Source organism: Haemorhous mexicanus, chromosome 7, assembly GCF_027477595.1.
Source record: "Haemorhous mexicanus isolate bHaeMex1 chromosome 7, bHaeMex1.pri, whole genome shotgun sequence".
NCBI lineage: Eukaryota > Metazoa > Chordata > Aves > Passeriformes > Fringillidae > Haemorhous > Haemorhous mexicanus.
The window spans coordinates 3508835-3533328 of record NC_082347.1 but is presented as its reverse complement, the minus strand read 5'-3'; the positions used below and the strand labels follow the sequence as shown (position 1 = coordinate 3533328).

At 48.0% G+C, this 24494-nt stretch overlaps 1 protein-coding gene across 6 annotated transcripts in view; it reads right to left on the bottom strand.

The window, feature by feature from the left end:
- LOC132329648 (collagen alpha-1(XIII) chain-like) overlaps positions 1-24494 on the bottom strand; it is a 66685-nt gene that overhangs the window by 8571 nt on the left and 33620 nt on the right. For 4 of the 6 annotated variants that reach the window (XM_059850889.1, XM_059850888.1, XM_059850887.1 and 1 more), the window contains 20 exons: positions 23962-24024; positions 22130-22183; positions 21027-21113; positions 20525-20578; positions 20271-20315; positions 19639-19707; positions 18650-18673; positions 18200-18253; positions 17542-17586; positions 17136-17288; positions 16276-16374; positions 14359-14400; positions 13852-13878; positions 12531-12611; positions 10096-10131; positions 7992-8045; positions 7660-7713; positions 6920-6955; positions 4090-4176; positions 87-125 (listed from right to left, as the gene is read on the bottom strand). In XM_059850889.1, the coding sequence (XP_059706872.1) occupies positions 87-125; positions 4090-4176; positions 6920-6955; positions 7660-7713; positions 7992-8045; positions 10096-10131; positions 12531-12611; positions 13852-13878; positions 14359-14400; positions 16276-16374; positions 17136-17288; positions 17542-17586; positions 18200-18253; positions 18650-18673; positions 19639-19707; positions 20271-20315; positions 20525-20578; positions 21027-21113; positions 22130-22183; positions 23962-24024 (1203 nt within the window). The remainder of the gene's footprint in view (positions 1-86; positions 126-4089; positions 4177-6919; positions 6956-7659; positions 7714-7991; positions 8046-10095; positions 10132-12530; positions 12612-13851; positions 13879-14358; positions 14401-16275; positions 16375-17135; positions 17289-17541; positions 17587-18199; positions 18254-18649; positions 18674-19638; positions 19708-20270; positions 20316-20524; positions 20579-21026; positions 21114-22129; positions 22184-23961; positions 24025-24494) is intronic. The other 2 variants (XM_059850890.1, XM_059850893.1) reach the window with 2 other exon arrangements.

Below are 24494 nucleotides of genomic sequence, written 5' to 3'. Positions count from 1 at the left end.
CCTCTTCTGCCCTTAGCCAGATTCATGGAAAACATTAGCAGGACCCATGGCACTGCCAACTCAGCACAGCAACATTTCCAAATTACCTTATTCCAGCAGCCTTGAACTGGAAGGCCATCTTCTCCCTGGGAAAAAGATGGATGAAACAGCAGTTTAGGACACAGAAAGTAGCACAGAGATGGAGAAAGGAAGGCGTGGGTTAACTGTTACTGCAACAAACAGTTTGAACCTGGGCTGGAGGAATAGTCTGAGAGATATTCCTCATCCTTCAGCTGACCCAGACTTCTGGCTGGCACAACCAGTGCAGCCTGAAGCAGGGGCTGGGGTGAAGAGGGGAAATGCCTGCAGGCTGTGCAAGGGACTTATGTACCCAAGAACCACCCTCCCCTAAGAAAGGAGTCTATCCAGGCTTCCTTGAAGGAAGAAGAGAAGGAACACAGGAGGTCCAACTCAGCCAGATAAACAGGAAAGTGAGAGGTGGCTGCTCTGTGTCCTCAGGCTTGGTTGGCTCTGTAACATTGAGTTTTAAAGCCAATCCCAGAGTCAGCACTAACCTGAGACCCTGAGGAGGATCTAGAAAAAAATCTCCATTTCCTTTTTGCCCTGTCTGTTAAAGGGTTGGCTTTGTCATGTGAGACACTGCCCAGTTATCCCCTCTTGCCTCTGGGGAGATCCTGCTCCAGGGAAATTAGGGCAGCCCCTCTGCTGGTTCAGGATGACTCCCTGAAAAGGGACTGGCTTCAAAACCATCAGTGGGATTTCTGTGGAAATCCCCTGGCACTTCTGCACCCGTGATGTCTTGGGCTCCATGGCTGGGAAATGCTTTTGTAGATTACTGCCACCATTTCAACCCTGTGCAACCCTCTTTGATGGGCCAGATACGACACCAGTGCTAAGGTGCTCTGGAGCAGCAGATAAAGTCAGGTGTAAGCAAATACATGTCTGACACAAGAAGTCAAATTCTTGTGCTGTGTGCACGTGGCAGATTCATGGTCTATCACTATTCCTCAGGAAACCCCAAAAAGATACAAACAGAAAAGCAAATGCACAGTAATATATTGAGAAATGAACTATTTACTGGAGATGCACTTCCAGGGGGCTGATGTACTGAACATTACCATGATGTTATAACAATACTGCTTTTCAAATGCATTTTTTGGACTTTGGTCTCCTTATGCTGTTTCCTCCCCTTCCCCCAACTATGTGGAAATACAAAATTACAACTTATTTACTGGGTATATTGTGGTGCTCCCATTGGTACACTGGTGGTGATAGGAATGGCTGGTACAGTGCATGGCAGGAGGAGATGGGAAGTTAGCTGTATGAAGGAATGGGAGGCCAGGGAGTCACAGCTCAGGGATCAGAGGAAGACCAGGCTCACAAGGAAGTGTTTGTTGCGGGCAAATGTGCCGAGAACGGGAACATGACGTGCTTGTTAGTACCAAGGATCTCCTTCCACATATCTCAGATGTGCCAAGAGTTAGTTCACAGCCTCCTTAAGCTACACACATGGATGTGTCAGCTGGATGCCAAGCTTTTAACCTAGTTGGATCAAAAAACATGCTTATTCACGTTCCCAAGCTAGCTTGCATGCCAGAACACCATGTATAAAAAATAACAGCATCCATATCTCATCAGATTTTCTGGCAAGTTTCCCTTAATGAAAATAGGGATGAAAAGAAGTGTGAGTTCTAATATGGCCATGTGGGGTGAATCCTCACTGGGAGCAGTGGCAAAGCCAGAAATGTCACCTGCCAGGGCACTGGTGGAATCCTTGCTCCTGTGAAATTAGGTGCCTTACTCAGCCAGAAGTGACTCCACAGAAACCTGGCTGTGATCACTGGGACACAAAACACATGGCTCTGTGGTCTTCCTCCTTTGAGCACTGTTCTGGGCAGGGATGGTTTCACCTGGGGGACTGGCACAACTTTCTATTACCCAGAATTTACAGAGCAGCAACTGAGACTTTGAGTGGTCACTGTCCCAAAGAGGCAATGGCAGCACCCAAAGGAGGGAACACTGGAAGGAAAATTATGCCAGCTTTTCACAAAGCTCAAATAACAAAGGCTTTTCATGGCAATTTCATGGCCTTTTTTTTTTTTTTTTTCCCTCAAGAAACTAGGAAAACCTTTTAAATTAAATGTGGCTTTTTGCTTTGGGAAACATTTTCCCAGCTAGTTGAACTAACAATATCCCATCCCTTGTAGATGGCCTCAAACTTCCTTAATGGAAAGACCATCCTCAAGCAAACCTTGTCATTCCAAGCAGGGCTGGATGGACAGGGGATTAGAAGTTACTTTGTATTATGGAGATGCTGAGACTCTCCCAGAGAGCAAAAACATCACCTGAATGTTGCATCTCCAGAAAACTCAGAGCCAATGAATAAATTGGTGACCTTTATTGGGATACTAAGAAATCAGTTGGGGTTAAGTGTTTCTGAATACTTTTGTCCTACAACAGTTTGGCTAGACCAGGCACTAATACAATAGTCATTTTATCACTTGAATAAGATGGATATTGGGAAATAGGCAATCCTAAATTCAAGTTTTCTAGATGCCATGGGTACAATTTGGACTTTTGGGGAGAGTCATACATAGGAATGATCCAGCAGGGAGGTTAAGTGTCCCCATGGGTTTACTAATGGGATAACTATTATCTTCAGTCATCTTCATGTATGGGGTGACTAAGGTCATACAGAACCATGTCAGGCTGTACTCAACACACACAAGCAATTAAAAACAGAGTTAATGAAGGACACAGGCACTGCAGCTCCTTGTGAGGAAGCCAAGCCAGTGTAGAGCTGGGTCTGCATACACTGGTTTACTGGAAATTGTCAAAGGGAAGGCAAAGGAAGAAGTGAAGCAGTTGTAAATAAAACCACATTCCAACTCTATTTTTCCTCATGCCACGAAGTACTGCTGACAGCTGCTGGGAATCAGAATGAGGGAAAGGGCCTGGTTCTGACAGCAGCAACCAGAGGGAGTCTGGAGACAGGTAAGGAAGGAACTGCCAGTGTTTCCAGGGCATGCAGCTGTTTGGGGCAATGAGAAAACAGCACCAAGAGGCAAAAAGCAAACGAGCATGCAGGAAAGGGAAGGTACACCATACCAATGGGCATGGGGCATCCAGGCCGTCCAGCCCAGGTAACCCCGGCTCACCCTTCTCGCCTTTAAAACCTCGGAGACCCTGTTCATGAAATCAACCACTATCGTTATTTCAGTCAGTGCCAGCCAGCTCCACGTCCCAGGAGGAGAGGCTGAGTGCCTGCTGGGACTGGCACAGGGCACTCAGCTGCACACCCAGCACAGAGCCCTGTCTGCACACTGAGCTGTGTCTGCAGCAGCAGCAGTTTCTGTCATCTACGAGCCGGGAGATGCTTCTCTGAGAGGATGGGAATGGTATTTCCTCCATTCCAAAATCAGCCATTCCTCCAATCCTCACTGAGAAACCCAGCAGCTGGATTTCTAAAAGAATGATCCCCAAGTACTCCTGGAATTTGTGGCACTGCTAGCAGATTTCTGGCAGTGTTTGCCACAGCATATGAATTTACATAAAAATGTACCCATATTCCTGTATTTATTCACTCATCTAGACTTATGGCCAATCTGTTTTGACAGAAACACATCCCATTTAGGATAAGTGAGACTTGTTTTCCCTCTGGGTAGTGCAGCTCAAGTGCCCTGTGTGCTCTCAGGCCATCACATCAGCTGGCTGTTATTCCAAGGCAAGGAACCAGCATTGCAGTTTTGCTGTCAGGTAGCTTTGATCCCATGGAGCATCTCCAGAGAAGAGCTGGAACCAGCAGCAAAGGAGACAGGGCTCTATCCACAGTGGAGAAAGCCCTGAGCTCCCAGCACATGGCACACCCCATGTACCCAAACCTTTGTCTGGAAGAGGAAGGAACATAACCATGGTCCCTCAGCAGCCTGATCTCTCAGAGGATCAGCTGGTCCCACAGGCTGGGGTGGGAACCCAGCTGGGCTTATCTGAATGTTGTACTTTTGCAAGACCATTATTTATGTTATGATTTCCTTCTGTCTTCCCCATCAACACAACTTAAAACAATACATTTGATGAAACAGGACATACCAACGGACAGGGTGCATCTAATCCAGGTGCTCCTTGGTCTCCCTTATCCCCTTTAGACCCTCTAGAGCCTTTCTTGCCCCTCTCCCCCTGTAAATAATAGTTTAGTCCAAGAAAAAAAGAATACACAAAAGCTTTAGGATCATCCATTTCAAACAAATGTCAGCAATAGTTTAAGAAAGGATAAACATTTAAGGAAACATTTTCAAATCAATCTCCCTCTGAGATGTGAAGATCAATGCTTGGAGCTGCTGAGCTGTGGATGAGCTGCATAAACACTGTGGCTGTGGCTGCAGTCCCACATGGACAGGGCTCTGCACCAAAGGGATCCTCACACCACTTCTCAGAGCTTCCCACACATCAGAGAGGGCACCCTGGAGACCTGGCTGAGCCCAGGAACACAGGATGGGAAACCACCTCTCTCTGGCCAGCACTGTGCCTCCTTATCTCCATCTCCAGCTGGCTGGGAAGGTCCCTCCTGTACTGGGGCTCTGGGAGAGCACTGGGATGCTTTTTTTATCCCTCCAGATTCCCATTCTTACAGAAAGTCTCACTCAGGGAATGAAGGAAGTGCTCAGCTCTGAGTCTGCACAGTCTGGCTGTCCTTGGGATGCTCTGAGTAGTGCCCTCCCAAAAAACCTGTAAGAGCAGGGAGCAGTCCTAGGCAGCACAGGCACAGGGCAGCAGCTGGTCCCTGATCCTTAACTGGCAGCACAAGGCAGGGCATAGTGTGGTATCTGCCAGTTACATCCACACCAAATCCTTCTGTGCAACAGGAAATTCTCAAAGCTGCTGAGCATCAAACAGGGAGAAGGGGCTGCTGCACAGGGAACTGAGCTTAGGGTCCTCGTGGGGAATGTTAAAGGAATTAAGGGATAAAATCAGACAGCACAGGCTGCTGCTTCTTTTTTAAAAAATAAAGTGTTAAACCCAAAGCTGGCAAGAGAAATGGATGGGAGAGGAAAGGCAATGAGGAGAAATCACCCAGAACCAAGCACTGGAATGGAGAGGATAATCCAGGAAAAATGCAGCATGGGTTGCTCTGGAGGAAGGAACCAGGAAGAAAGGTGGAAGAGGAGGAAGGGATAAAGGGGACAAAGGTGGACCTGTAGGAGCAAGGAAGATGCACAAACACACACAAACCCCCCCCCAGCATTAAAATAACAGCAGGACAAATTCAGGGCTCACACTTTTTCAGCTGGATTTCACAAAATGCTGCCTGTTCCCACTGCCATTAGTGCCACAACCCCAGGCACAGCCATGCTGATCTGCTCCAAGCAGAGAGCAGCAGGAGCATTTCTGGGATTTCAAAAGCATAGAGGAAAAGAGAGGCTTTTGGCAACCTGGCACTTCAGAGTAAGGAGTAAGGGGAAATCCCTGTACAAAGGCTCAGGGGCAAAAGGGGTATTCTCTAGGGTCCCCTAAGATACTGCCCTTCCCATTTACACTCCTGAGTCTCTCTCACTTTACCATGGCAAACCACGGGCTGCAGTGAGGCAGAAAGCATGCAAGCTTCCAGGGACCAGCAGAATTCCCCACTTGTGCTTTCCAGCTCAGCCTCTACAGGGAGTTGCAATTTGTCCCAGTTTTCACTTGCTTTTATGGCAGAGCTCAGAGAAATCCCATTAATGAAAGCTAATGAAAGAGCCTTCTATTAACTAAGGCACTCAGTTCAAAAACCAACTGAAAAAGTTGAGGAATTAAAAATGACAGTTTTTTAGAAGAAGCCACACACACAAAACAAAAGTGAAGTGAAAGTTAAGAAGCAAAGCCAGAAATGCAATTAAAAAAAGGGGAGAACTTTGGTGCTTCCATGGAACTTGAACCTTTCTGCCCTAGTTTAAGATGCCAGACTGTCCTTTCTGTGCAGGGTAAGGTCAGAAACCCATTGCAGATAGAGGACACATCAGAAGCAAATCCATATAATGAAATCATCACATAGGCACATGCACTATAAAAAAATTACACCTCCAGATAAATTTAGGTGATGCCACAGTCCCATGAATAAAAGGTGTGACTACATACACTTGGACTGTATTGAACCTCTTGACATTTATACAATTGTAATGTTACAGATTCAAATCCAAAAGTAATTTATATTTCTAAATATAAATTATGTGCAACCACAACCCCTAAACGTTTTTATCAAAATGATTCAGATTCAAAGCCTTAACAGGCAAGAAAACCTGATGAAAAAGAAGGAGCTTCTCAACAGACACTTCTTAGCAATGTTTATCTTTTTATAACAGGTGGTACAATGGGAAAGCTGCCATCCTGTCACTGGGTTTGACCCAGCCCTTCACCATCACATCAGGACAATGCCTGAGGAGACTCCAGGCCTGATTCTTCAAGACAGGCAAATTTAATGTATCTTCTCAAATTCTGCATCTTTCAAATTCTCTGCAGGATTGTTTGCTAGAAGACAACCTTCTCTTTCATGCTTCAGGGACAATTTAGAAATACTGAAATAAGATTTGCTGGCTGCACCTCAGCTAATTCTCCCAGGAATCCCTACACACATCAGGAACTAGATAAGCAGGATTTCCTAAGGCACACCATGCTGGCCCAACTCAAGTCCTGTGCTTCAGTTAGAACACAGGTGTGACCACAATGAACACATCAGAAAATCCCTCCTACAGCCTTCAGCGAGATGTAGCACAATGTTCCAGGTGATGGAATGAGCTACAGGTCTCAGCTGCTAAAGTACAGGTGTGCAAAGTCACTGGGGTGAAGGTGTGGCACACAAACACATGCTGGCTGCCACAGGAGTTCACTGGGCTGTCACTGAGTACAGGTGTTAGCAATGAAGCACCAGGTTTGCCTGGTAACTTACCCGGACTCCCTTGTCACCAGGTAGACCTTGTAAACCCTGAAATGCATCAACACAGAAAGAAACATTTCAAAACAAGCAGATTTCACCACGTTCCCACTAAAGAGAGGAATGTGTGCTCAGGGTTTTGCTGGTTTTTTCCATTTGTACCAATGGCTATGTCAAAAATAAATACAATTTTTCCACCTGGCAACCTCCACCTCCAGTAGTAACACCACCACTACCACCCTCTGGACTCTTCAGATAAGGAACAAATCAGTTATGAGCATGAAAGCCACTCCATGACTGCATTAGACCACAGCACCAAGGCTGGCTCCATTTTGCCAAAAGCAATCCCAGACAGTGGAAATAACCTCACTGAAGGCAGTCTTTGTCCCTTTTGCAATGACAACTCAGGGCTCTCTCAGACAGGAGGCAGGCACCCACGCTGTGCAAGGTAAAGGAGCTGCTCAAAAGCAGCACTTTGGACTAAGAGACACATCCTGGGAGTCCCACACAGCTTCTTTAGGCAGTTTAAGGACCAAGGTGAATTAACAATTTCTTTTCAGCCTCCTTCACATCACTTTGTGTCTGCTCTGAAGCTACTCAGCTTTTTCTGTCCCTCCCATGGTGAAGAAAGCCTTGTAACTTGAGTTACACCTGACCCAGCTGTGGCTGCAAACACTATCACAGCAGCATCTTCAGCTGTCAAGCACAGCAAGGAAACTGCTCTGGAGGTAAATCCCTAGGATTTCCATACTCACAGGAAGCCCTGCTGGCCCCATTGGTCCTGCAACTCCAGGATCTCCTTTACTGCCCTGAAATGGATACAAAAGAGTAGAAACTGTTCACATTCCCATTTAGTACACACAGGCAGCAGAGCACCACAGAAGAAAAAGCTAAGGATGCATTTCAAAGCACCTGCAAACCCCCAAGGATGAGATACTCAAGCACCAAAGAGGCCCAGCTGAGGCTCTTCTATGAGCAAGGAGAGGGAAATTCCAGCTCTGGAAAAGCCTTGAGCTCCTCTATCCCTCAGAGCTGTTTTATCTTCAGAGAAGTTACAGAGCATCTGTCAGTTCTGAAGAAAACTCACCCTCTCTCCTTTTGGTCCTGCTGGTCCCGAAGCCCCAATTGGTCCTGGAATACCCTGCAGTTGTAGGAAGGAAAACACATCAGGGCACTTTTATTCCAGGGCCTCCTTAAAGCCAGAAGACATTGCTGCTCCCTCAGGAAAAGGACAGGCTGGTGGAGGAAGGCACCTAGCACCACTACAGCTTTCAGTGTTGCTGGAGATGGATTGGTAGTTGGCAAGGCAAATTGAAGAACATGGGAACTGCTGTGTTAGATCACACCAGCACCACTTACAGAGCCTCATTTTTAATTCTGAAGCTCTCTCCTGACAATTATTTCAGCAGGCATTTCTACCAGCTCCACAAACAGGAATTCTTTCTCTCTAGGCTATACCAGACAAGGCTGAAAGCTGTAGCAGAATAAAAGCCATTTACACACATGATAAACAATTTGCTTTTCATTTTGATTATTTCCCTATTTTCTCTACCCCCTCCTGGAGTCAGTGGAGTTGAGGAGATGGGAAGTGTTGGGTCAGTGGTTCATGCAAGCTGACAGAGCCCAAGCTGCAGAGCTGAATGCAGGTGTGTACAGGCACAGGTGTGAGCTGGGAGGGGCATCCTCCAGTCCCTCTGCTCCTCCTTTGCCACTCCTGTCACTCCACCAGGCTCCCAGCCATGCTGACAGGAAAACCCAGTGTTTTCCCTGAGCCTTTGACACACCCATCTCCCACCAGCACACCAAACTTCCCTGCTGGTGCTCCTGAGACTCACCTGGCCTCTGGGAAATCAGTCAAAGTGACCTTTAATGTTGGCTGCAATACCCTTGTGGCTAAGAACAGGATTCCAGCACCTCCAACTCAGACTCCTTGAACCACATGGGTTTGGGTCTACAATTCCCTCAAGGAGCCTCAATAAAGGAACACTTCTGAGGCACACTGCCTGACTCCTAGGAAGAACCAAGGAGAAAACTTCCCAAGTGGGAGAGTCTTTTTCTAAAAGCCTTAAAGCAAAGGGTAGATTTTAATGTCAGTCTGCAAATGCTTAGTCACTAAAGTAACCCCTCTGATGAGAGCAGGACAGCTCATGTGGATCAGGAGAGCTTTTCAGAGAAGTCAAGATCCACAGAACACAAGCTGAGGAGTAGCTCATGCAGCACACAACTTCAGTGTGGAGAAGGAAGAGAGAAAAATCAGGCTCTCCTTAGATCCATGCAATCATGGACATCTTAATTGCCTTCACTTATGCACCCTTTACTGCAAAGGAATACACTGAAATCTGCCCTGCACATCTATAAAACTGGATCTACAGTTTCCCCAAACAAGTAACTCTAAGCTGCCACTCAGATTCTCTTAAAAAGTCAGAGCAGCTGAAATTATCCCCAGCTACCCTGAGGAGGAGAAACTGCTTTTTGTTTTTAAATAGCCAAATGGATTGTACATGGGTGATCTGTGATTTCCCAAGAGAGACTGAAAATATTTGGCTGTTATTTAACAGCTGTTACCCAAGAATAGCTGTGTGGTTTGCAGAACCAGATTGGCATTACTTAGAATCACAGAATGGTTTGGGGTCGGTGGGGCCCTTAAACATCATCCCTCCAACCCCCTCCCATGAACAGAGACACCTTCCACTAGACCAGGATGCTCCAAGCCTTGAACACTTCCAGGGGAGGGGCAGCCACAGCTTCTCTGGGCAACCTGTGCCAGTACCTCACAGTAAAGAACTTGTTCCTAATATCCAACCTAAACCTACTGAATCTTTCCTTTTGAAGCCATTCCCCCTTGCTCTGTGACTACAGCTCCTCTCCTGCCTCCTGGAGAATGACAGGTTGGAGACCCTCCAGGGTGAAGAGGACAGGGGAAGAGAGCATCATGGAATCATGCAGAGGTTTCATTCCTCTTGTTCCTGAGACACAGTGGAACAGGTAGGCTGTGATCCCAGCATCCAGACTGGTAGCATCAAAGACAAGGGTGTGATATCACTCCTCATTTTAAGCTTAACCCCCTCCCCCAAGGCTGCTTTGGTAAAAATAAGATTATTCCTGGTATAAACAAGACTTGGGTGGAAGACACAACACGAGTGACGATACTGGGGAGGACAAACATGGGGTAACAGAGAAGTGGAACTCACCGCTGGTCCAGGCCTGCCGTCTAAACCTGAAGCACCCTGAACAGGCAGGGAGGGGTCACAAAAACAAGGCAGAGGAGAGGGGAGGAGGGTGAGGGGAAAGGAGAGGGGAGGGGAGAGGTGAGTAAAGCAGTGACTTGAGACAAACATGTGCTTGCAATTAACAAAAATTAAGATCTCAAGGACAGGTGATGGCACTTACAAGCAAACCAACAAAAACACAGAAACACTGAATACATATAACGTTAACCTGCAGCTTTCTCTCTTTGCACTCTCAAGATCCTCTTAAGAGTGCAAACTTCCTTCACTCAATGCCACCAGGAAAACTCCTGGGGAAGCAGTTGTTCTATGACAGGTGGTGAAAAGGACAATGTGACAGTGGAGCTGGAATCTGCATTGCCTCCGTGGCAGGCTGGGCAACACAGGTGAGACACAAGGCTCAGAGGCCACTGCTCACCAAGGCATTTACAGGCAGGGCAGAACCATCAGCTGTTCAAGTAGCTACCAAGAAACCCAGGGCCTGTGGTGCCCACTAGGTCAGCTGCAGGCTTGCTCCACTCCACATGCAGTTGTTTGGGGGCTCATGAAACAGGTGGCTCATCTCCCTGTGTCACCAGTGCAGATTTACACCAGACTGAGATCAAGTGGCCCTTTGCTGTCTGCTCAGCTCCTGCCCTGAATCTCCTCATCCACAAGACCTAACAGTGGTTCTGCCCAGGGCCCATCAAGCCCAGAGGCTTGTCTCAGACAGTGGCTGGGAGGGAAACTGTGGTAGGATGTAAGTACCAAATACTGAGTTTTCCTCCACCTGAGAATTACAAGCTCCTCACCCCATCAGCCAAGGCTACTGCAGTGAATCAGCACTGGAATTCCAGCGCGATGTCAAGCCCCAAGTCAGAGGAAAAGGCAGCAGATCCAGCTTCAGGATTTTACAGCCTGAAATATTTCAGAACCTGCTTGGCACTGCATTTAGTTTGACAGGCTGAAGAGACACTGGATCAGGCATGGAAAAGCTTATGGAGAAAGTTCAGTGGCTCTGAAGAAGGATACAAGTTCCACAGTAACTGATCTAACGAGCTGTGCTGCCTGGTTGGCCAGCCAATATTGCTGATCCCAACAAAACATTCCTAAGAGGACCCTTCTGAGCCACCTCCACTGCTCAGGAAGAGCGATGGGAAAAGCCAAGGGACCTTTGGAGCCCCATGGGGCTCACTGCTGCAGGAGAAGCAGCTAGCACATTCCCTGCCACAAGGGTGAGATGTTGGGATAATTGCTGGGGCACCTCCTGCTTGGGCTGTCACAAGGATCTCCTTCCCCTGTCTGGATACCCCACAGGCTCGAGGGAAGAACCATGTACACAGAAAACTTCCACTGGCATTTCTCAGGGGACTGGGTTCTGACTTCTCACTGCTTCACTGAGGCACAATCCCTGGCCTCTGAGCCTTCCAAAGGCTCCCCTTCCCCCACTGCCCTGCCTGGAGCCCCAGGGAATGTACTCAGGCTGGGCTCATTTGAGAGCCTGGAGCCAGAGGGGATTCATTCAAGCCCTAGAAGGGAACCACTGCTCTGCACAACTAAAGGGGGAAACATTTTACAAACAAAGACACACATTTCAGCCAAAGTCAGGGACAAGGGATCTGGGTGGTCAAACACAGGACAACAAGCCACACAGCACATGAGATGCACTCTGCAGTGTTTGTTCCAGGCAGAACATTTGGGGAAGGGGGAAGATCTACTGTGCCACCAGTGCTTTTTAATGATGAGAGAACCTGGGTGCTGGTGGAACAACTGGGTGGGACTAAGTTAGCACCCAGTAACTTCGTCACCAGTTAACCAGTAACAAACCATCATCAGGTTTGTATCTAAAGCTCCTGCAACCCCTCTATAATACACCATGCCCCAATGTCTCCTGCTAAGCCAAGCAGTGCTCTAACACCAGGCTACTGGAACTGAGCTCACACACAGCAGGGACCAGCTGGGCCAGGGGGAGCACTGATCCCATGGCAGAAGGGACAGGAATGTTCCAGCTATCAAAGAAGCTGGCTGCACTTAGAGCAACCATGCTTTGTACAAAGCTTAGCCCAGGAGACAAATGGCTGGGGAAGGTTTTACTCTTTCCACATCTCTGACTTATGTTTCTCATCTTGCCCAGAAGTGCAGAGAACCTCCAGGAAAGCTACTGCTTGTTTTTCCCAGTCCTGCCAGAAGCAGGAGGAAATAAAGTGATCACTCATCTATTGAACAGATCTAGAAGCTGAAGGCTCAGCACAGAAACTGAAGCTTTGGGTTTAAAAAGCAAAGGCACAGTTATTTATAGACCATCTCTTTCTCTGACTTTACATAGCAAATCCCCACGTGCCTCTCTCCTATTGAGGGATCCTTTTACAGCTGCTATGAAGTTTGGCTCACAAAGTGCTGCTTGCTTCCTGGATACTTACGGGTAATCCCAGTGGCCCTCTGTCTCCTTTTTCACCCTGGGCACCCTTCTCTCCTTTCACTCCATCAATCCCTGCTTCCCCCTAAAGGAAGGATGGAGCAGAAAATAAACCCACCAGAACAGCACTTATATAACAAACATTCCTCTCCTCAGAGAGCAGAGGGAAGACAAGAGCAGCAGAGCAATGCTTTAGCCCAAGTCTCAGCATAATGAAGAAAAGCACTGTCACTCAAATTACCCTGTGTGAGCACCTGTTTTAACTCAGTGGCAATCAGAGGAGACTCAGGCCCTGAGATAAAGATGTTCAGAGGAGAGCTGAGCTCACTCCAGTGCTGCTCTCCCTGCTGTTGTTGCTGTACATATATTTATATATCAATATAAATAACCAGAAGTTATCTGATACAGTGGGGTTACATTTTAAGATGTGGATCCACTGGAAGTGAATGACAGGTGTCTAGAAGCCTTGAAGAAAAATCACACAGAAATAATTTTTGGAGATGCTAAGGCATCAGTTTCAACATTTCAGAAAAAAAAACAATTTCAGCATTCTTTTCCCAGCTGTATATTTAAAATTCTCTACTATAAACTATAAAGCAATATTTGAAAAATATACCCCTTTTTCTTAAAATCAAAATGTAACCCAAAACTTTTTTCCTAATCATTGCTGTTCACAAGGCTTTTTAAAACACACCCATCCCTTTTAGTGCCCAAACAATGCTGGTGGCCAAATACTAAAAATAATTAAAATTAAGACTCTTGGCACATTTTCCAATCTTTGTCCAGAATGTCACCAGAAATATGCAGCTCTCCTTGAACATTTCCACTCCCCTATTTTTTGTGTAGGAAACAGTTTTACAGTGGGCAAGGCAATGGTGCAGGCTGAGCATTTAGATGGAGATTAGAAAGATTCTCACCACCAAGGATGGTGAAGTTCCTGAGTGCTTTACAGCAGAATGTACAGGGTAATTTTAAGACTAATTTTTAGCTAGAGCTCAGCTCCTTAGGACTGTGTGGCAGAATACTCATCCCACTGTACAGACCTCCACCCTCCAGACAGAGATTTCAGCTGTGTTCTCATGGGCAGAATTCCACAGACCAGTGAATTCCCACTTCTCTGGGTGAAAACTGGAGGGAATGACCATTTTTCCAGGTCCTAAAATGAGAGCTGCTAATCCATTTCCTTCAAGAAAATATCCAGAAGGATTTATCCTCTTACCAAAATGGAAGAAAACTACCACCTGAACTACAAAGATGTTACTGAAGGGAATTCTACCTGGGACAACTTTTGTTACATTTCAGCATGTAATACTTTGTACCCTTACCTTGGGTCCTGGGACACCCTGAAGACCCTGTATTTGGGAGGAGAGACAAGATGTAAGCAATCTTTCAGGATGGGCTTTAAGCTCCAGGTCTCCCAGGGAAGCATGCAGTACAAAGGTTTTGCTCTGTGGGGCAGGATCCCTCAGCCCCAAAGCCTTTTTATTTGTGGAAGGGGCACCTCATGTATTGTTCTCACCCCTAACCAGGAGCCTCTTGCCAAGCACACCCTGGCAGGGGGCCAGGTGTGCTGTTAAAACAATTTCTGCAGTTGACCCCTTTAATCCCATCCATCCCATCTCACTACTGTCTTCCCTTTCATCTCCAACTACCAAAACCTTCCTCCTTTGCCCTGCCAGCCCTGAGCTGCCCTGGGGGTGGGTTTGGCAGTGATACCAAGCATGTTCCCATTTCAATGAAGTGGTTCTGGCTGTCTCCACACAGAACCCTCCCCAGGCACTGCCTGCTCTAATCCCATTCCCTTGCTCCTCAGGTGAATGACTCAAACTTACTGGAGGTCCTGGAGGGCCCTGGGGTCCAGGGGGCCCAGATACCTGGAAAGCAACACAAGAGAAGTCACCATCAATGTGCTGCCCTCAGGGGCAAAGTGGGGCTGCTCAGAGGGGGACAGGACACAGGGTGCAGCAGGGCTCCTCTGCCAGCCAGAGAAACCTGGATTCCACCTAAGGACTGCATTGGGAAGCAGCAGCAGGACTCAGGGGAGGGTTATGCAAAAGGGGCCAATCTTTAAGGTGAGGGAAAGCAGTGAGGTTTTTTTCCACTATTCCACCACCATTCCTACAAGGAGGCATAGGCTTGTCATGGTCACATTTTCTGAAAAATCCCCTCGCCCAGGATTCTTCTCCTGGGATGCTGAGAAGCCTCAGAAAAAAAAAAAAAAAAAGAAAGAAAACAATATTATCTCATTGGCTTCTCCTGTGTTTTGCTGCTCTAGAATGTGGGCTGGAGATTGTTTATCCAACATGTGAATTGTTTTTAGTTAATGACCAATCATGGTCAGCCTGTGTCAGACACTGAGAAGAGAGTCAGGAGTTTTCATTACTATTTTTTAGCCTTCTGTCTGTATCCTTTCTCTATTCTTTAATACAGTTCAGTGTAGCATTCTTTAATATTATATAGATCATAAAATAATAAATTAGCCTTCTAAAAACATAAAGTCAGATTTATCTTTCCTTCCCATGATGGGGGACCCCAAAAATACCACACAGGGTCAAAAAGCAAAAGATATTAAAGAAGGTGTCTGGCTCCACACGTTTCAATAGCCTGTGAAACTTCTTGCTGCAGGGCACTCCAAAGCTAGGGGTGAGTTTTGAGGGAAGAACAGGCAAATTCAAGAACACCAAAATCTTTTGGGCAATAAAAAAAATACTTGTGTATATATACACATGCAAACAATTGCCAGGAAATCATTTACTGCATTTACTTATTGATTGAGGGCTGTGAGACAGATTGTCCTCGTGTCAGGGAAAGGAGGGATCAGGAGCCACAGGTGGCTGGTGCAGCCCCACAGCATGAGGCTTGCTGTCCTCAGCCAAGGGGTGTCACCAGAGGGGGTGTGCCAGTTTCCAGCAGCACTGCTTGCAGATCACCCCTCCCCTGCTGCTGAGATCCCAAAGGAACACGGGAGCAGTGACCTGCTGGTGTCACTGTCATATTTTCTGAAGAATCCCTTTGCCAGGATTTCTTCTCCTGGGAAGATGAGAAGCCTCAGAGGAGAATGAAAACAATTCTTATCTCATTTGCTTCTCCTGTGTTTTGCTGCTTTGGAATGTGGTTGGACACTGTTTACCAACAGGTGGTTGTTTGATTGGTTTGATGTGAATTGTTTTTTCTTGATGACCAATCGTGGTCCAGCTGTGTCAGGACTGAGGAGTCAGCCATGAGTTTTTAATTAGCATCTTGTTAAGCCTTCTGATGTATCCTTTCTCTATTCTTTAGCATAGCATTCTTTAATATAATATAAGTACATAAAATAATAAATTAACCTTCTAAAAACATAGAGTCAAATTTATCAATTCCACCTTTGTCCTAGGAACCCCAAAAATGCCACATACCAGCCCTCCTGGATTCCCTTTGTCTCTGTGCTCCCCAGCTCCCCCTTCCCTCCCTGCACACAGCAGCAGAGCCCATCACCACTGGCTGTGCTCTGGAGCTCCACCAAAGCTGCCTGTGAGCCCCCCCCTGTGCTGGCAGCAGCAGCTCCCCCAGGAGAAGTGGGAACAGGCCATGTGTTTCACATTGCCTGCCTGCTGCTGGAGGTCTGAGGGACATTCTGTGACACCTAACAAAGGGGGAGGGCTCTGAGGCTCCCAGGATACTCAGCACTTTGGGAAATGAGCCCTGGTGTGCTGCTCTATGCTATTTTCTCTTTACCAAGCAAAGAGCAGCCTTTTCTTTCCCATTCTTACTGTCAGTCCTGGAAGTCCAATGGGCCCTGGCAATCCTGATGGTCCTGGTATCCCTTGGTCACCTTGTTCACCCTTCTCTCCAGTGGGGCCATCTAGTCCCTACAGATCAAGAAAGATTTGTGGAGTTTTGCACAACTAAGTCAGGCAGACATATAACATATCAGTCTAAGAGGCAAGACTGGCTCTGGTAATCCCAAGAGTACCCTGAAAACCTTGGACATCCACCAGGTATCCAGGGAAATGCAGGACTTCACTAGCATTGAAAGCAGAGGGGCAAATGGCTGAACATCCTCCTGTCACTGTGGATGTACCAGCCCCCAGAGTGGGGATGGGGTGCTGCTTTCCTGCCTCCAAGTTCTGCTCAGGGTTATGCCCTTTGCTGGAGTCTGGGCTAGCAATCATTCCCCACAGCCAGCTGTTGAGACAGCAGGAGTTTCATCCTGACAATCCCATGGAGAGGCAGGAGGTTGTTGCACAAACCCCCCTGAGCAGTGCTGGGGACACAGGAGCTGTGACAGACTGAAGCTGGGCACTGTGCCCCAGTTAGTAGCTGGGATGTGAGGGGTTCCCCCATGCAGCTGCCCTTCCAGGAGGAGGTGTGTGGTGCCTCAGCCTCCTGGCTCACACTCACACCTGCTCAGTGCCAGCAAAACACCAGGCAGCAAGCTGGGCTGGGGACACGGTGCAGGGCAGGCACCTGGGGACAGCCACTCCAGCAAGAGGACAACACATGTGCCAGGAAGCCAGGATCTGCTGGACTGTGGCACTTGACAGAGCAGCACCCACCTGGCAGGGAGCCCTGGGGCCCTGGCCCACAAGCTGGGTGGGCAGCAGGACTGGAGAGGCTTTGATTTACTCACCGGGGAGCCTGCTTGTCCTGGATCTCCCTTCTCACCCTTCTCTCCTCTGCCCCCAGCATGGCCTGGCTCTCCCTTCATCCCAGCAGGTCCATCCTTCCCTGGCAGGCCCTGAGGCCCAGGAGGGCCCATTTCTCCAGGCTTGCCACGTGGTCCCTAAATGAAATTCACACAACAAACAACTTACAGATGGAGCAAGGCTCAGAGCCTCTTGCTCTGCTCATCCTTTCCCTCCCAGCTATGCCCTTGGGACACAGGACAAAGCAGCACTGCCATGACAAATGTGAGGACACTGACAAACCATTAATGCTCCTTCTTGTGAAGCAAAATACTTTTTTTTTTCCTTGTGGGATGTCAGTGCCAGAGATGACCCAGGTGAGGCCCCTGAGGGAAGAGCATCGTGCTTTACCTTTTCTCCGTCGTGGCCTGGAGGACCTGGCAAGCCAATTTCACCCTGCAACACAGAATTGTTACTTTGGCACTTTGAAAGCAGCTACTCTGACTCCTTCTGTGGGGCACTGTGATGAAAAAGGGCAAGCATTGCAGAAATAGTTTGCATGGGCTACTCACACAGAAAAAAAGCAGAAAAAAATCCATTTTTTTTTTCCTGTAATCACCAAAAATAAAGCATGGAAACCCCAGGGATTTTCTGCAGTCATAGAATTAAAAAAAAAAAGAAACAAAAAAACCCCACGGAAACCCCTGTTGAAACATTACATCATGAGACTGCCTGAGCATTCTCCCAATCTTGTTGATCCTGACTGCCAGCTCCCAGTGCAGTCATGCAGTCCCCAAAAAACACAATCCCACAGTTTGGTTCCCACAAGCTGCTTCCTGAAGGGGAGGGCAAGTAGAAAGGATCCTTCATCTTTCAGATTAGGCATTATCATTGTGAGAAAAGAGATTTTCAGGATATTGTGTGTGAGGAGGAGTGGCAGAGGACAGCAGGACAGTCTGACAGTGCTGGACAGGAAATATTGGACACTGGGAAGAGCTGGGGGTGGGAATTCTGCCTGGGCCACTCCTGTGTTTCCCTGAGACCTGCAAGTGCTGAACTGGGACAATACCTTCTGTCCTGGTGGCCCTGGAGGTCCAGCCACACCTGGACGTCCCGGGGGTCCCTAGATCAAGAAAAAAATTATTTTCATATTTGTATTTTTGTGGTTTGCAACCAAACACCTCTCCTAAGTTTAAGGGGCAATCACAGAGGAATATTCCAAGGGATTCCTTAAATCAAATTTTGCTGGGAAGATGAGCAATGGAGAGCCCTGCTCTTCCCTGCTCCTTCTGAGCAGCATGTATGACCTCTTAAAGCAGAGAGATGAAAGCCCTGATTAGAATTCAAGTGCCAAGATCAGAAGGCAAGATGAGCTCTTCTTTCAGCTCTCAGCTGCCCCAGCTTTAGCTCCCAATTGCAAAGGCCAAGTGTTGTAGCTGCACCTAAATTGTCAGGCCATCTGCTTAGGATGGACATATGGCTGCTTGTGTAAAACCCCACAGCATGGACAGGAACTCACCATCAAGGCCAAAGTTCGTATTTCCTAGGGAAAAAAAAAGTGAAAAAAAATTAGAAAACATTGGAAAACTAAGCTTCTTCCTGGAGGTGGCTTGTTCCCCACTAATGTAACTCTGACCCAAATGAGTAAGGAGCTGACAAAATTAAGAAGAGGGGAAAAAAAAACCCAAAAGAATGCCAAACTAAAAACTCACTCCAAGTCCCACAGAGCTGTTATTCTACAATTTCTCCATTTTCCCAGTGGAGGCCAGGCCAGCCCAGAGCTGGGCACAGCCCAGCTCACTGCACTCCATCCTCACATTCCTTTTGAGGAAGCTCTGGTGACTTTATCCACTACCCACCCCATGCTCTGGGCCATTCCCAGAGCACTCATGTGACCTCTCTGTCCACCAGGGTCAGTGCACCAGCCCAGCCAGTGGGGCATTCACATTCTCTGGAAAAATCCCTTTGCTCTCTGGAGGCTGAGAAGCCTTGGAGAAAAAAAAGAAACAATTTTTATCTCATTTGCTTCTCCTGTGTTGTGCTCACATGTAGAATGTGTTTGAAGATTGTTTAATTGGATTTTAGTGAGTTGTTTTGACTCTTTGGCCAATCAAGGCCGAGCTGTGTCAAGACTCTGGAAAGAGTCACAAGTTTTCATTATTAGCCTTTTAGCTTTTTGTAAGTATCTTTTCTGTATTCTTTAGTATAATAGAGTATTTTTAATATAATATAGCATCATAAAATAATAAATTAGCCTTCTGAGAACATAGAGTCAGATTCATAATTCTTTCTTGCCATGAGGGTCCTTGCAAATACAATACAGCCAGTGCACAGGTACTCAGCAAAACCCTGCAGGCAGTGAGCTGTGGGATGGAGACTGTGGCACAGCCAAAGCTTCCCTTTGCTGCTACCCAAGGAAGCAGATCTGCCCTGTCCCCTGCCTGCAGCCCTTGGGGAATAGTCAAGCATCCAGCAGACAACTCACAGGACAGGAGGGCAGCTGCTCACCTGGAGAGCTTCACTGATGTTCCCATCATAGTCCATCATTTCATCCTTCCCAGGCTCTCCTTTGGGGCCCTGCAAAATACCAGCTCTTCAGCCAGGGGCTGGGACTGCCCTTCCCTTGGGGGGCTCAGAGCTGTGGTTCACTCTGAAAAAGGGGGCTCAGAGGGGCCCATTTCACCAGTGCCCACTTTTTCATTTATTAAAGAAAGGCCCTGCAGTGCAGGAGATTCTACAGAGTTGCAGCCAGCCCAGCTCAGATCACCAAATCACAACCATCAAAGCTGGCAGTCTGGGAAGAGGTGAAGTTGAGGCCAGAATCCAGGAACTGGATTGTTTCACCAACTGGTAGATGTGTGCATGCATCCACCCTCTTGTAGCCCTCTTCTGGTAGGTCAAGGGCCTGAGTCCAGACTGGGATGCCCAAACCCTTCTCCTCCTATGAAGGAGCCACCCTGAGATGGCCTGGGAGAATGTTTTCCTCCTGTGGGTGTGGAGTGGAGAAACAGCCCACCTCAAACTTAGCCACTGCCCATCTCTGAGTACTCTTAGTGACAGCAAGGCCCAGTCTGGACTGTCCCACTATCCTTAGACCCCTCTGAAGGGCCAAAACTCTTTGTCAGTGAAGGAACACCTACCCTTGGGCCCATGGGTCCCTGGTCTCCTGGTGAACCACGTTCCCCCTGAAACAGGAAGATCACAGTTTTAGCAAAGCTCATCCCTTCACTTTCTTGAAGTCCAGGAATCATACTCTGCTGGTTCTCTGAAACAATCTGGGCTAGACAGCTCGATTTAAAATTCTCCTTCTCACCTAAGTTTTGTACACACAGAACAAATGTGCAGCTCCTGAAGCTGGGAACCCAGAGCTGGGCAGTGCAGAAGCACTCCTTACCTTTTCTCCCTGTGATCCTGCAGCACCAGGCTGACCAATGTCACCTGCTTCTCCCTGACAGGGAGAGAAAGGGAGAGGCGTGGGTTTGTGTTGTGGTGAGAAGCTGCAACTTCACTGCTGGCTTTGCATTTCCAGGAGGAAGAGCTGGCACCAGCCAAGCACCCCCCCTGTGCTCCCTTCTCCTCAAATAGCCCAAATCTCCTGTCACCACTGCCCACCAGGCACCCTTCTGTTCCATCCAGTGCAGAGGGAGGGTTCAGACTGGTTTGTTACAGAGTTATCTGAGCACAAGAAGGGTATTTTCCTTCCAAAACCAGTTCACAAACTCTCTCACCTGCAGCACACAGAACAACAGTACTAGAACACTCTGTAGAGCCTGATATCCCTCCAGCAGGTGATCAGAGGTGGGGACAGATTAATACAACCTTTGCTCCTTCCTACACACCTTCTGCTGGGCACATTCCCTCACAACCCACGACTCTGTGAAGGAAAAATCCCTCACCTTTGGTCCAGGGGGTCCAGGCAGACCTGGAGGGCCAGGTTCTCCTTTAGCTCCCACCAAGGCATTCTCAGCAATTCCCTTCTCTCCCTGTTAGCAAAGAAGAACAAGCCACGTGTCTCAGACTCTGCACCTCTCTAAGTTCACTTGCCAAAAACACTGGCTCAGAGACACAGCCAAGACAAGATCCATCAGCTGGACTCTTGACAGCCCAGAGAGCACTGCTCCAGTGGCAGCAGCTGGCCAGGAACCAGGACAGCAGGTCCAGCCTGAGGGTCCTTGTGGAGCCCTGCCAGCAGCCAGGGCCACGCTCATCCCTTTGGCTGCACAAGGCTGCCTGTGGACAGCCCTCATCCCCCAGCCTGCCTTTGAACACTGTGTTCTTCTCCTGATGAAACTGAGCTGGTTAAACCACCTGATTGATGATGGCTTCTTCTGGAATGCTCCCTCTGGAGCTGTAGCCACCAGCCACTCAGCCCTGCACACCATGTCCCTTGCACAGAGCAGATAATAAGGCAGTAACAGGAGAGCTTTGCCACTATGCCCTCATCCCTTCCTGAAATGGCCACTGGCATTCACTGCACTGTCCCCTTTCCCAAGGGAAAAGCACCCTGTGCAAGTCTGATTTGAAAGGTGTGATTCCTACCTGAAAATCTCAGAGCACAGGGGAAAAACCAGTTTCAGGGCTTAGCTTTATCTGACCTGCCCTGGGTCTCCCTGAGCACAAAGCTCCTCCAACTCAGAGCACAGCAGTGCAGCTCCCCAAAAGCCCAGCTCCTCATCATCCATGGATCCTGCAGCAGGAGGGAGGCTGAAATGTCGTGTTACATCTGGCTTTTAAAGGGGAACTACTGGAACATGATTCTGTGGTCCTGCTCCCAGGACCACAACCTCCCCCTCACTGCATTCCTACAAAAGGCATCTTTTGTGTGCCTCCCTCACACCCCTGACTGAAGATGACATTCAGCTGAGCAGTGCAGGACATGCTGCCACAGTCAGCTAAGAATGTGTGAGCTGTGCACAGGAGGGAGGGAGGAAAAGGGGTGAAAGTGGCCCCACCAAAAAAAAAAAAAAAAAAGAAAAAAAAAATCAGGAAAGAGACAAACCTTTGGGCCAGGAAGTCCAGGAATTCCAGGGTCACCAGCTCGTCCCTTCTCACCCTGTTGGCAAAACAGACATGGTCAAGGCTGACTCTGCAGGCTCTCCATCCTGGAGGAGCAGTAAAAAGGTGATCTGCTCCTGGTTTCACACCCTCTTTCCCTTCTCTAGGGATTTTATTTTGGGCACAGACCTTGAGCAGTACCAGCTCAAGACATTACATGTTTTTGCCCAACCTTTTAATTATCTCTGCACATCATTGCCATTTCTCTCCAAAGGAAGGTGAATGAGAAATGGATCCAGAGTCCCCCCTGTGATCTTCCTTATCCCTCTGCTCTGCTGAACATTTTTCCCTGACCTTTCTTCTGCAGAGGCTTTCCCTGTTCCATACACCCACAGTTGCCCAGGGTGAATTTTAGTTGGAGTGCAGGACTTTCTCCATGCCCTGCTCCTCTTCCCTAGCTCCAAATCCCAGACTCATCATGCTCCCAAATGAAGCCAAGCAGTGCAGCATCTCAGCTGGCAGCCAAGCTCTGGGACACACACTGGCCATGTAAGCAGTGAAGACAGGAGTGGCAGAAATGGCAAAGCCAGCAGCTGATGGTGTAAGATGCTGCCTGGAGAGCTGCAGGCTGAGCTGTGTGAGGCACCATGGAGGATGCCAGGGGCAGTGAGCAATGGAGAGCATCCAGCATTCCCTTGGTGAGGTGGCTTTGCTCAGTTCACCATGACACCTGGGCCATATTTTCAATATTGGAGATCAATTACTGCTCTTTATGTTGAAGTTAAGTTCTCTTCAGACCATTCCACCCAGCTGCTAAACCCATGGCTTCCAGGCACAGTGTGCTGTCTGGGAGTCTGCATTTTGCCAGGACAGAGAGAGACACTGGAGGCTTCTGTAACCCTGAAGAGATGTTTCAAATGCATCCCCAGGGAAAGGTGTGTTCTCAGCCACTATCCCCACAGCTCCAAGACTCAGCAACTTGTACAGATTATACAGAACAACTCAAACCCTCTTTGCCCCCACAAGTGGCCAGCTCTCTCCTGGAGCCATGCTGCTGGCCTGCAGAGGCTGCTGCTGCTCATCACAGCTCAAGGGCACTCATCTGACATGCAGGGGACTTGCATCAATGCTCCAGGAACAGACATGCACTGGTGGCTCCCTGGAAAATAATCTACTAGGAGCAATATTTTTGTCAGGCAATTCTAGAGAGCAGTGACCCCTTTCTCTAAGGTAATTTGGCTTCCAGCCACCTGTAAGCCCCTCCCTCCCCCAGCTTTCTTTCCCTGCCAGAGCATGCACATTGCTAAATTAATGCTTCTCTCCCTGGAAAGAGGGAAAACATTTTCAAGACCTCATACCCAAGGAAAAGGTTTGGCATTGAAGGTTTTTGTAAAAATTTAATTCTTAATCCTGTCCCAGGGCTCTGCGAATCCCTGATCCTGCTTTGGCATCCCACTTTTCATTGAAGGACTGTTTTGAATACATGTGTCCATAAGAACTACTAAAAACATCCTGTGCTGCCAGAACTAGGGTGCAAAGCAGTGGATTTCTTGAGGAAGGAGGTCAGATTACTGGATCCCTGTTTAGGCTGTTATTTCTGGAGTCAAGAGAAGTGGCACTGTCCTTAATCGTTCCCGGGACAAGACTACATCCCAGGCATCTCATGCTGCCCTGCCTGCCAGCAGCCCCCACCCTCCTGCAAGCAGGAACACACAAACACACTTCACCAAGGGGGCCAGAGCCAGCACAGGACACATAATCCCCTGCAAGCAGCCCAATGCAGCTGCAGGAGCACAGCACTGCCAGGACACCCAGCCCAAACACGCAATGTCCTACCCGCTGCCCCCTCTTCCCTGGCAAACCTGGGGGGCCCATCCTCCCTGGCTCTCCAGAATCTCCCTTGGTGGGGAAGAAAAGAGACAGAGAACGCTGTGTTACATGGCTGTCACATGCTGTAACATAACCCAGCCAGCCTCACACAAGAGGAGGCAGCTGCTCCAGGATGGAGAGGGATGGGGCAGGGTTGAATTTGTAGGCAACCCCGATGAGGGGAGAGATGAGTGAATCTGACTCTGTGTTCTTAGAAGGCTAAGTTATTATTTTATGTTACTGTATTATATTAAAGAATACTATACTAAAACTATACTAAAGAATAGAGAAAGGATGCAGACAGATGGCTACAAAGAATGATAATGAAAACTTGAGAGTGTCTCTTCCAGAGTCCTGACACAGCTGGCTGTGATTGGTCATTAACTAAAAACAATTCACATGAAACCAATCCAACAACCACCTGTTGGTAAACAATGTCCAAACCACATTCCAAAGCAGCAAAACACAGGAGAAGCAATCAGATAATTATTGTTTTCCTT